The 13,213-nt window shown below is 38.2% G+C and overlaps 1 protein-coding gene across 1 annotated transcript; it reads left to right on the forward strand.

The window, feature by feature from the left end:
* Positions 1–1,952: 1,952 nt before the first annotated feature.
* LOC308264246 (glutaminase liver isoform, mitochondrial-like) lies at positions 1,953–3,298 on the forward strand (the record flags this gene model as incomplete). The annotated part of the gene is made up of 2 exons (XM_080697382.1): positions 1,953–1,999; positions 2,080–3,298. 2 exons carry the CDS (start codon positions 1,953–1,955, stop codon positions 3,296–3,298), a joined length of 1,266 nt encoding a protein of 421 aa, XP_080553508.1.
* Between the last annotated feature and the right edge of the window lie 9,915 nt (positions 3,299–13,213).

The following is a 13,213-nucleotide window of genomic DNA, read 5'->3' on the forward strand; positions in this document are numbered from 1 at the left end:
AACTAACTGGAATCATTCCAGACTTCCCAAAGCAAGTCATGAAAGCCAGAAAGGCCTGGAGTAGCATATTCCAAACTGAAAGAAAGCAACTTGCAGCCAAAATTTTCCTACCCAGTAAAACTATCTCTCAAATTAGACCTGGAAATAAAAATCTTTCATGACAAACAGAAGCTGAAGGAATTTCTGTCTTCCAAACCAGCACTAGAGAAAATACTCAAAAAGATTAACTGCAAAAAAGAAATAAGTAATACACACCAAAACCAGAGAAACAAAAATTTAATTAGCAAACAACTAAGCAAAGATTTAGCAAACAAAAATTAGCAAACAACTAAGCAAAGAAGAAAAAAAACACTACCTTAAACAACAGTTAAATCTTAATATTTTAGGAATTAAAAATCATCTCTCAATAATCACACTGAATGTAAATGACTTCAATTCCCCAATAAAAAGACAAAGTGGCAAAATGAATTTAAAACCAGAATCCATCTATCTGTTGCCTGCAAGAAACATCTTTTACAAGCAAAGATAGTAACAAACTTAAGGTAAAGGGATAGAGCAAGGTAATCCATGCCAATGTAACTAGAAGACAAGCAAGAATAGCAACTATGATATTTGACAAATTAGACTTCAAACCCAAGCTTATTAGAGAGAAATCAGGTCATTTTTTACTCGTAAAAGGAATAATCCAACAAGAGGAAATAACTATAGTCAACATTTATGCTGAAAACATAGGTGCTACCTTCATAAAACAAACTCTTTCTGATATTAAGCTACACATAAATCCCAATACAATAATACTGGGAGATTTCAAAACTCCTCTCACACCATTAGACCAATCTTCTAGACAAAAGGTTCATAAAGATGCTTCAGATCTAAAGAACACCATCAACCAAATAGACCTATTAGACACATATAGAATATTTCTTTTTTGTGTGTGTGGTACTGTTGGTGGAACCCAGAGGCTTTCTACCTCTGGGATATACTCCCAGACCTCTTTTATATTTTGTTTGGAAACAGGGTCTCACTAAGTTGAATGCCTCACTAAGTAGCTGAGGCTGGCTTCGAACCCATGTGATCCTCCTCTCTCAGCCTCCCAAGCACAGGGATTACAAGCATGAGCCACCATGCCTGGCACATATAGAATATTTCACCCAACTAGCAGAGTTTATATTTTTCTCAGTTGCTCATGGAACCTTCTCCAAAATTGATCACATTCTGGGCCACAAAGTGAGCACTAGCAAATTAAAAAAATATAACATACTTTCCTGTGTCTTTTCATACTCTAATGGAATGAAACTAGAAATCAACTGTAAGAAGACCCAGAGAAACCACATGAACATGTGGAAACTGAACACTACATTGCTGAATAAATAATGGGTCATAAAAAAAAAGTAAGGGGTGAAATCAAGAAATTTCTAGAAATGAAAATAGAGATACAGCATATTAAAACCTCTGGGACATGTTGAAGGCAGTATTAAGAGGAAAATTCATAGCACTGAGTGCTCACATAAGAACAGAAAAATCGGGCGCGGAGCCTGGCGGCGCCGAGCCGGGGCTGCTCCTCAGCGGCGGCGCCCGGCACCACGTGCGCGAGGCGATGTGGCGGGCGGAGCCTCCGCGCAGCCACCAGCCGCAGTGCCCGGATCATGATGTATCAGAGAGTGGCATGCTGTCCCACCTCGGTGACTTGCTCTTCTACACTATTGCTGAGGGCCAGGAACGAATTCCTATCCACAAGTTCACTAGCGCACTGAAAGCCACAGGACTGCAGACATCAGATCCTCGGCTCCGAGATTGTATGAGCCAGATGCACCGCATGGTCCAAGAGTCCAGCAGTGGTGGCCTCTTGGATAGAGAACTCTTCCAAAAGTGTGTGAGCAGCAACATTGTACTCCTGACCCAGGCATTCAGAAAGAAGTTTGTCATTCCTGACTTTGAGGAGTTCACGTGCCATGTGGATCGCATCTTTGAGGATGCCAAAGAGCCCACTGGAGGCAAGGTTGCGGCCTACATCCCTCAGCTGGCCAAGTCCAACCCAGACCTGTGGGGCGTCTCCCTGTGCACCGTGGATGGGCAGAGGCATTCTGTGGGCCACACAAAGATCCCCTTCTGCCTGCAGTCCTGTGTGAAGCCCCTCACCTATGCCATCTCCGTAAGCACCTTGGGTACTGACTATGTGCACAAATTTGTGGGCAAGGAGCCTAGTGGCGTGCGCTACAACAAGCTCTCCCTCAATGAGGAAGGAATTCCCCATAACCCCATGGTCAATGCCGGTGCCATCGTTGTCAGCTCCCTGATCAAGATGGACTGTAATAAAGCAGAGAAGTTCGATTTTGTGTTGCAGTATCTTAACAAAATGGCTGGGAATGAATACATGGGTTTCAGCAATGCCACCACTAAATTGGGTGTTTGCTTCAGATTCCAGTCAGAGAAGGAAACAGGGGATCGGAATTATGCCATTGGCTATTATCTCAAGGAAAAGAAGTGCTTTCCTAAGGGGGTGGACATGATGGCTACCCTCGATCTCTACTTCCAGCTGTGCTCCGTGGAGGTCACCTGTGAATCAGGCAGTGTCATGGCAGCCACCCTGGCCAACGGAGGGATCTGCCCCATCACAGGTGAGAGCGTGCTGAGCGCAGAGGCTGTGCGCAACACCCTTAGCCTCATGCATTCCTGTGGCATGTATGACTTCTCTGGCCAGTTTGCCTTCCATGTGGGCTTGCCAGCCAAGTCAGCTGTATCCGGAGCCATCCTTCTGGTGGTACCCAATGTTATGGGAATGATGTGTCTGTCACCTCCACTGGACAAGCTGGGGAACAGCCAAAGGGGCATCAACTTCTGCCAGAAGTTGGTATCTCTCTTTAATTTCCACAACTATGACAACCTGCGGCACTGTGCCCGGAAATTAGACCCACGGCATGAAGGGGGAGAAGTCCGGAACAAGACTGTAGTGAACCTGTTATTTGCTGCTTATAGTGGAGATGTCTCAGCTCTTCGAAGGTTTGCCTTGTCAGCCATGGATATGGAACAGAAAGACTATGACTCCCGCACTGCTCTGCACGTTGCTGCGGCTGAAGGACACATGGAAGTTGTTAAATTTCTGATCGAGGCTTGCAAAGTGAATCCTTTTGCCAAGGACAGGTGGGGCAACATTCCCCTGGATGATGCTGTGCAGTTCAACCACCTGGAGGTGGTCAAAGTGCTTCAAGATTACCAGGACTCCTACACACTCTCTAAGACGCAGGCTAAGGCAGCAGCTGAGGACCTATCCAAAGAGAACTTGGAGAGCATGGTGTGAGCCCTGGTCACGGACAGTTCCCTGCTCAAAAAAGTACAAGCTGGACACACATTAACCCTTACCATGAAAATATTATGGAGAGTTGCTTCAGTGGGCAACTCTCTTGGTAACATAGGCCAGTGCTTCCTGTGAGTCAAATGCCCCATTCTTTCAGCAGATGCCTGCAGTAGAGCTATCCATGGACACTTCAAGGTATGGCCTAGTGGCTTGGCCCACTCAAAACCATCCTGGGTCCCCTTTTTCTCTCTCTGAAGAAACCATCATACTTTGATGAAGGACTCTAGTTTCTATGCACGTGTATATATCAGAGTAAGAAAAAGGAGGGGACCTGTGAACCTGGCTTTAGTAGTCTGGTGAGATCTGTCCCCCTTGGACAGGACATGTTGTTGCTCTGCTAATAGCAATTTTATAGACAGAGAAAGTATTTTGTGCTCAAATAAACTTTAATTATACAAATTAAAAAAAAAAAGAACAGAAAAATCACCAAATAAATAACCTAATGACACACTTCAAAGCCCTTGAAAAACAGGAACAATATAACCCTAAAGCCAATAAAAAACAGGAAATTATTAAAATCAGAGCAGAAATCAATGAAGTAGAAAATAAAAAAATACAAAAAATCAATAAAACCGAAAGTAGATTTTTTTGAAAAAATTCACAAGATAGATAAACCACTAGCCAACCTAACCACAAAAAGAGAGAATCAATCCAAATTATGAAGATAAGAGAAGAAAAAGGAGATGTTAATACTGACAGTATAGAAATCCAGAGGATTATCATAAATTACTTTGAAAAACTATACTCTAACAAAATAGAAAATCTGGAAGAAATTGACATCTTTCTAGATAAATACAACCTGCCTAAACTAAATATAAATAAAATCCAATTAAAATTTTGTTTTCAACCCCTCCTTATTCCTCTACAACCAATAATCTGGTTTCTAGTTCTATAATTTTGTCATTTAAAAATGCATAAATAAAATCATGCTGTTTGTAATCTTTTGCAGTACTGGAGATGGAAACTTTTGGGCATTCTCCCTTCGAGCTACATCCCCAGTCCTACAGTCCTATTTTTTTTTTTAGACATTTTTTTGTTTTGTTTTTGGTGGTACTGGGGTTCCTGGAAACCCTTCTACCTCAAGGATACACTCCCAGACCTATTTTTATATTATTTTTATTTGGAAACAGGGTCTCTTAAGCCAGCGAGGCTGACTTCAAACCTGCGTGATCCTCCTGTCTCCGCCTCCCAAGTGTGGGGATAACAAGGGTGTGCCACCACGCCCGGGTTTTTTTAGTCTTTTTTTATTACCATTTTTTTTAAACAGGGTCTCACTAAGTTACAAAGTGCCTGGCTAAGTAACTGAGGGGGTCTGCAAACCACAAACTTTGACCTCCAGAATGCTGGGACTAAAAGGACAAGTGTGTGCCACCATACCTGACTTGTTTGTATTTTTTTTTTTTTTTTTGCAGGTCTGGGCATGTACCCAGGTACATTTGACCTTCAAGCTACACCTCCTGCAATATATATTAATATATAAATATATATATAATATATATATATAAATTATATATATATTATATATATATTATATACATATTATTTTTATTTATTTTGGTTGCACTGGGGTTCCTGGAAGCCCTTCTACTTCTGGGCTATGCTCCCAGACCTACTTTTTATATTTTTATTTGGAAACAGGGTCTCTTAAACCAGCGCGACTGGCTTCGAACCTGCGCAATCCTCCTGTCTCCACCTCCCAAGTGCTGGAATTACAATCATGCGCCACCATGCCCGGCATCCTATCTTTATTCTTTATTTTGAAACAGGGTCTCACAAAGTTGCAGAGGGCCTCACTAAATAGCTGCGGCTATCCATGAACCACAATCCTCCAGTCTCAGCCTACTGAATGCTGGGATTACAAGCATGTGCAACCATACCTGGCTGTAATCTTTTGAGAGTGTTATTTTCTACACAGCCTAGTATTTTGGAGCTCGTCCATATCAATAGCTTGTTTGCTCTTTTTTAATATTACTTGTTATGGATGGACCACAGCTAGTTTAACAAGATACCTGTCAAAAGACATTGCTTTGTATTTTAGGTATATTATGACTATAAGTATTAAATATATATGTACCACTTTTAATAAGTGTAGGTTTAATATCTCTGTGAAAAATGCTCAACAGTGATTTTACTTTGTTTTGTAGTTGTTGCTTATTTAGTTTTTAAAAGAAACTGAAAAATACTTTTTGGAGTTTCTGTAATGTTTTATATTCTTACCAGAAATGTATGAATGATCCAAGTTATTCATATTTCTTCAAGCACTTGGTGGTGTCTATACTTTGTATTTTAGTTATTTACTAACATATAGTGAAATCTTATTGTGGTTTAAATTTCTATTGTAATAGTTAATAGTATTTAGTAACTTTTCACATGCTATCTGAATATTCTTTCTGGTAAAATGTCTCTTGATGACTTTTATTTCTAACTCAATCACATGCTCCACATGCTTTTACTTTTGAGTTTTCAAAGTTTTTTAGTTATTCCTGCTACTATTCTTTGGTTGGATTGTGCAATGTAAATATTTTTCCCTGATTTCAGATTATCTTTTCAATCCCCAATATTTCTCAGAGAAAAAGTTTTTATACTGATGAATTCCAGTTAATAAATTTTCCCTTTTATAATTATTATATTTTAACTATTATAGTTATGTTATAGTTAAAATAGTTATATTGTATAGCTATTATATTAAAATATAATGGTTATTATATTTTTAAGTTGAAGAGTAGCTTTATTTTGAAGAAATCTGACAGATCATACCTCCACCAGTTTGCCAAGGTCAGCCTCAATATGATAAACCATGTTGGTAGTATGTTCCATAAAATAATATGATGAAATTTTATCTCAAAATTGTGTAATGAATAAATCAGATTAATTTTATTACACTCTTTACTTTTATGTGCTTGAAAATTCTAAAATTAAAAATTTAAGAATGTGAGTAGAACTTAAAGTAGTAACACTATTTAATGTACATTTCATGATCTGAAGTTAGGTTAGTTACAACTAGGCCTAGACAGACCAATATCCTCTGCACATTAAAGAGTAAAGCCAATAACCTGCTAGCAACAATCCCTTTATCAAATACGTTGGAGAAACTAACTAGGATCTTTCAAGAACAATGACTTATGAATCCAAACTTATTTGGCATAATAGCATGATCACAACGACTAATAAGGAGGATTTTATACTAAGAAAAGATCCAGGACTACTTATTCTATATTGAATATTTTCATGGTTAATATTTTTAGAAAGAGTAATTTTCAAAATGAATCTTTTTTATAATCTGTAATAAAGTCTTTTACTTTTGGGTGTGTATATAAGCTATTTTATGAATATAAATGTTTATGGCACTAGGTCTAAAGTAGTCAAATTGCATTGTGATGTTTGCTGTTATTGAACCAATATATTTAGGTATGCCTCATGGACAGGGCTAAGTGTGCTGAGTGGCAGAGACACTCCTTCCTCAGCACACTGTATATGCCCATAGCCCTTTCTCATTGACTCCTTTACTCAAGCATCAGCTCTTTCTATTCCTGTGGTCTAATATTTGACTCGTATTTTCAGGTTATTTACTTTTCTTTGGCTTTTTATTTTGAAAGTTTTAAGAACATGTAAAAGCATATAGGATGTATTGATAACTAAAATTTTACATGTTATGAATGAATACTAATCATTTCCATCTGTTTCTCTGCCACAATGGACACAAAGGGGCTTAACTGGTAGAACCTATATCTCTAGGCTTTCTTAGGTTCTGAGTTACAAAATATTTTTAGTTTATTATGTCGTCAGCCTCAGACTTCTACCCATAAGCTTGGGGAAAATTATAAGAGGGAGCTACCAGGGGTTTGAGTGTCAGGAAAAACTTTATGAAAAAATAAACTCACATTTCATATCGTTAAGTGCTATTATTTTAGGAAGTGTCATTATTGTGTTTGTTTCTTTATTTTTAATGTCCCATTGTCTCTTAGCTTCCCACATAAAGTTTTCTGCTTGTTAGTGTTTATGCTCAAAACACAATTTTTAAAAAGCAAACAAGAATGCAAGCAAATCCCTGAATTCCAACCAGCATGTGCTTTTCTATATCAAATATGCCTTTTGTATGTGGCTCTCTCTGTGTAAAGAAAAGCTATAAGGTCAAACAGCACAGATTTTCTATTTCTCACATCACTGAACTAAAAACTATGGATTCTAATTTCATTAACATCTTGGAGAAACACACCCTCTTTCCTATTTATCCTATGTTCATAAGCATTAGCTTTTCTTTTGCACTCCATTGAAATCTGAAAACTGTTTCTACACTAAATCACTATAATGTATCATGCAAGCACATACATGCTGGTGTAGCGTAATAAAAACCCTATAATCCTCACATTGTAATATAACCCTATAACTAAAGATTATCCAAACAAAATTCATGCAAAAGCATACCAAAGTCCCTGGGTTAAATTCTCAGTAACCCCCCCCAAAAATTGATTTGAATCTGGATTTGATTTGAATCTGGATGCCTTGGTAAATACCAGTAATCCCAGTACTTAGAAAACTAATACAGGTTTGAGGCAAGTGTATGGTGATTTAATAAGACTATTTTGAAATTAAAAAATAAGAAGGGTAGGGATGTACTACAATGCTAGAACATTGTGGCGTTCAATTCTCAGTATCACACACACACCACACACACACACATGCGTGCACATGCGCGCACACACACACGCGCACACACATACACACACACACACACACAGAGGTCAGCTTGATTAATTTGTAAATTTTTTAGCTTTTTGATTTGATGACTAATAATTTCTTGCCCCACATTCTTTAAGATATTTTATGCTTCAAAAACATAATAGAGTCTTTGATTATGCATACTACTTTTATTTTCTAAAATTTTAATAATAGATATTTTAAACAAATAAACATAAAAAATCCAGCTCCACAAACAGTGGTCCTGCTCAATTTGAAGTTAAAATTGAAAATTGTTCGTTGAGAGTTCCATCAAACCATCAGGCCAAGAAGAGAAATGCTAATTACTGAGGCTAAATTTAATTGCTGCTACCTGATAGGGATAGAAAAAAAAAATCTGTCTAGAACTTAGGGGTTTCTCTAGGGAAGCTTTTATATTTTCATCATGCAATAAAACCATTTAATAGCTATCCCCAAAGGATGTAGATTCTCTAGTAGGTTAAAAAAAAATGCTAACTAGCTCAGAACCTGGCTAAAACAAAGAAATCATAGAGTTGATGGTAAAAGCAGATATATTTAAAGATCAGGTATGGTCTCATAATCAGTTTCAAAAATGATAAATTTGGTAGCAATTTATTTTATATATATATATATATATATATATATATATATATATATATATATATGGAGAGAGAGAGAGAGAGAGAGAGAGAGAGAGAGAGAGAGAGAGAGAGAGAGAGAGAAGAGAGAGAGAGAGAGAGAGAGAGAGAGAGAGAGAGTTAAGCCTTACTTTATTCCTCTTTCTTCCTTGTTTGGTGGCAAACTATGAAATTCACTTTTTCTACATTACATATATCATATAAAGGTTGAATTGTGATTAAACTAAACAGTTACTAACATCACAAAAATAAGAATTAACCTCATATAGTAGTGACTGTTGGGAGTTTATATCTTCAGTTTCTTAAGAGATGTAAATGTCTTCATTTTTATGAAAAATTGTTGCATTTTATCAAACAGATCAAGAAATTGTATAGCTGCTATACTGAAATAATTGTTGCAATTTACTCTTATAATTAAGATCAAATATAAAAGAGAGCATGTTGGCATCTAAAAAGAGTAACACATGGTAAAATACAAGATTTTTGAAGTTCATCTCAGGAATCTATATGTAATTTCCACAGAGCATGTCTTTCCTTTGGTTTCCTCAGTTATAGAGATGGTTATTCCTTCTTATAGCAACTGATCTCTGAGTTTCTTCAGCATCAAGTTATGACTCTTTCATTACCTAGCACCTGGGTAACCAATTTTTTGTTAAAATTTTTATATATAAAATCCCAAAGCTGGTTTCTATGGTCCTTATTGATCTATGGTAAACATACATTGTTGAAAATTTAAAATTATTTAATAAAATTATGTGCGTTTATATTTATTAAGCATATTAATAACATCATAAATTCTATTTTTTTTTTTTTGGTGGTACTGGGGTTCCTGGAAGCCCTTCTACCTCCGGGCTACACTCCCAGACCTATTTTTACATTTTTTGGAAACAGGGTCTCCTAAGCCAGCATGCGCGGCTGGCTTTGAATCTGCGAGATCCTCCTGTCTCTGCCTCCCCAGCGCGGGGATTACAAGCGTGCGCCACCAAGCCCAGCTAAATTCTATTTTTATAATGCCCCAAGCAGATATTTAAATTAACATCTGCCATCTACTCAGTTGATCAAACTAAAATTGTTTAATATACTAGAAAGATCTGCCTTTAGAATGCCCTTTTGAGTTACAAAATATCATTAATTCCTCTATACCATGTCTATATTTTAAACAAAATTCATATTACCCTACTCTTCTTTTAGTCACCAAATTTGATTTAAATTTTTTGTTATTCTCTCCCTCCCCAAAATATAGTTATGTAAATATTAAAAGTAGAGACAAACTCATAACTATTTTAAGGAAATCATGCTATGAGACATATATATTTCTTCTATTTTAAATGTGGAATTGGTTTAATTCTTTACAATTTCTGCTGTTGTAGAAAATCTCATGTTCCAGGCTTGCCGCACAACAGGCTCCAGGCCTGGCCTCGCTGGCTCCAGACCCGGCCTCACCACGCGTTGGGCTCCAGTCCCTGTCACTGTGGGCAGGACATTTACAGAGGTTCTCATTTTCCCCTCCAAATATATGTATGTGTGTATATATATATATATATATATATATATATATATATATATATATTTTTTTTTTTTTTTTTTCTTTAAGTAGGAGAAAACAGCACATGTCATTTGCAGAAGCTGGGAGCCCAATTCCTATCATCAATGTATTTTATCTCCCCACTGAAAGTGGGGGCTCACAGCCTCACCATGGAGAGTGAATCTGCTGCTCCAAGCAAACCCTGGCCCCACCCGGGACATCGGTTGCAGCAAGCCCAGAAATATGGGTGGGCTCCCTCAGACTTGCCCCAGATATTTTTCTTACATACTATGTTGTCCAGAATTCCTGCACATGTGCAGTAGGAGCAGTCTACTTTGGGTGAGATTTCTTCAAAAATTCAAGGTAGATTGGATTGGATCTGTCTGCCTCTCTTGAATATTGGCCGCCACCGCTACTGCTATTTTGGTTTGTCTCCACAAAACTTTTTCTTACATAGTATGTTGTCCAGAGTTCCTGAGCATGTGGGGCAGGTTCAGTCTACTTTCAGGGAGATTGTCTCAAAAATTCGGGGTGGATTAGAATGAATCTACCTGCTTTTCCCTGATACTGGCCGCTGCTGTCGCCGCCATCTTGGTCTTCCTCCCAAGCATTTTTCTTTCATGGTATATTGTCCAGAATTCCTAGCATGTGGGGCAGGAGCAGTTTTTTTGGGGGGAGATTTCTCCAACAGTTCAAGGTGGGTTGAATACTGGCTGCTGCCGCTGCCACCACCATCTCTAGTTCTGTCTCTTCTCTCTTATATTTTAGGTAGGAATTCATGGCTATAAATGTATTTATATGTTGTCCCAATCAGATATTAACCCAAAATCTGATTCCTCTGTTTCAAGAGGAATACATGTCCTATTTGGCTGCTGCCAGCTATCCTAGATGCAGGTGCCACCCCCACCTTGGCCCCTCCCTGTTGAAACATTTCTAATGTTAAAATTTCCAACTGTAGGAGTTCAATGTATATGCATTTTTGGAATAAAGTTTAAGATTCAATCAATTTAAGTTGGGGGTTATCTGAATCAGTTGCTTCTTTGTTAATTTCCCTGATATGCTAGTATTCTTAGGACATTTCTTTCTCTCTCTTACAAGCTAAATCTCTAGCCCTTTTTATTTTATTTATTTTTTACTTTGTTTTAACTTATGACCCTCTGTCTCAGCCTCCCAAGTGCTGGAATTGCAAGTATTCACCACCATACTTAGCTCATTGCTTTCTTCTAGGAGTAAAAAATTACCTTAGATATATCCTGAAAGTTTGGTAATCATCTGTAATGTTCTGCTCCTCCTGATCTTGACATACGCAGGCCAGGTTCCTCAAGGTTTCCTGCATCACATGTCTGTAAAGCTCCTTTTGGGAGGGATTCAGCAAAGCCTACTCCTCCAGGGTGAAAATCACAGCCACATCTTCAAAAGCCACCAACACCACGTCGTGGCATCAGGAGTCCCGCGTATTCCCTGAAGCCCCAGACACCCATGGAGGTCTCAGGGCTTGTCCAGAGAATCTGCCCCCTGCATACTCTCTGCAGGAAGACCGACTCGCAGCCACCTTTGGACAATTTTTTACTACCTTAGATCCTAGGTCATACCCAGTGCCTCCAAGGACCAGGCCAGTGTCTACTCTTCTGGGCTCCATATTAGCTCCTATGCATCAAGGCCCATACCTATACATTCCTGTAGAAAAGTGACATTATGAACTAAGTCTTCAACACCAACTGCAGAGATATGGGCTCTAGGCCTGCCCCTGTGGGCCCAGACCCAGGTCTATCAAAGGGATCAGTAGGCTTCAGGACCATACCAGTGTCTGATCTCAACTCATCATCCTTAGCAGATCAATCACTCTAGACATAGGATCCAAGCTTACTCTTAAATTACAGAATCCAGGCTTGCTTCTGGAGACCTACTACCCTAGCACATTTCTGCAGCCCCAGTCAACTGGACCAATCCAGTGGATCAAGGTTCAGACCCAATCCTGTGGAACCAGATGCCAGGATCACCCGCTTGTTGACCCAGGCAGAAGGCCAACTTTCTCAAGGATGTTTTTTAAGAAGCCTACCTTTGAATGATGCCAGATAGCCTACATAATCTCTGGATGGGATAACTGCTGAATAGTTTTCTCAGACAAGGCCAGTCTGCAAAGATAGGAATCAACCCCTACTTCTTCAATGTCCCAAGGCAACAAGAAACATGAAAAGCTAAAGAGACATAGCATCATTAAAAGAAAACAGCAATCTCCAGATAGCTGAACTCAAAGAAGTGAAAGCATATAAAATTCTGAAAAATAATTTAAAGCAATTGTGTTTGAGAAAGCTCAGCAAATGTTCAGAAACTGGAAAATCAATTTAATGAAAGCAGAAAAACAATAAATGACCAGAGTGAAAAGTTCAAAAGATGGGTTTTAAAATTAAAATAATGAAAATTTTAAGCTATTTCCAAAACTCTTCCATTACCCCAAACAAAAACTCTGAATTAATAACTCCTCATCATTTATGTTTTTCAGATTCTATAATCTTCCATCTACTCTCAATACCTATTATAAAAATTTATATAAATACATAATCATATATTTGTCTTTTTTAAAATCTGTGTAATTTCACTTAACATAATGTTTTCAAGGTTTATCCATGTCGTCACATATATCAGAAACTTTTTTTATGGATAAAAACATTTCATTGTATATGCCAATTTTGGTTATCCATTTATTGTCAATGGACATTAGCTACTGGAATATTGTGACTAATGCCACAATGAACATTGGTGTAGGAGGATCTACTTGAGTTCCTGTGTTGTGTGACTGGAATGTTTATGTCCCTCCAAAATTCATGTTAAAACTCAATCCTCGCCGGGCGTGGTGGCGCACACTTGTAATCCCTGAGCTTGGGAGGTGGAGACAGAAGGATCACGCAGGTTCAAAGCCAGCTGCGTTGGCTTAAGAGACCCTGTTTTCAAATAAAAAAGTATAAAAATAGGTCTGGGAGTGTAGCCCGGAGGTAG

This window comes from Muscardinus avellanarius (assembly GCF_963383645.1).
Source record: "Muscardinus avellanarius genome assembly, chromosome: 6".
In the NCBI taxonomy this organism is placed as follows: Eukaryota; Metazoa; Chordata; class Mammalia; order Rodentia; family Gliridae; genus Muscardinus; species Muscardinus avellanarius.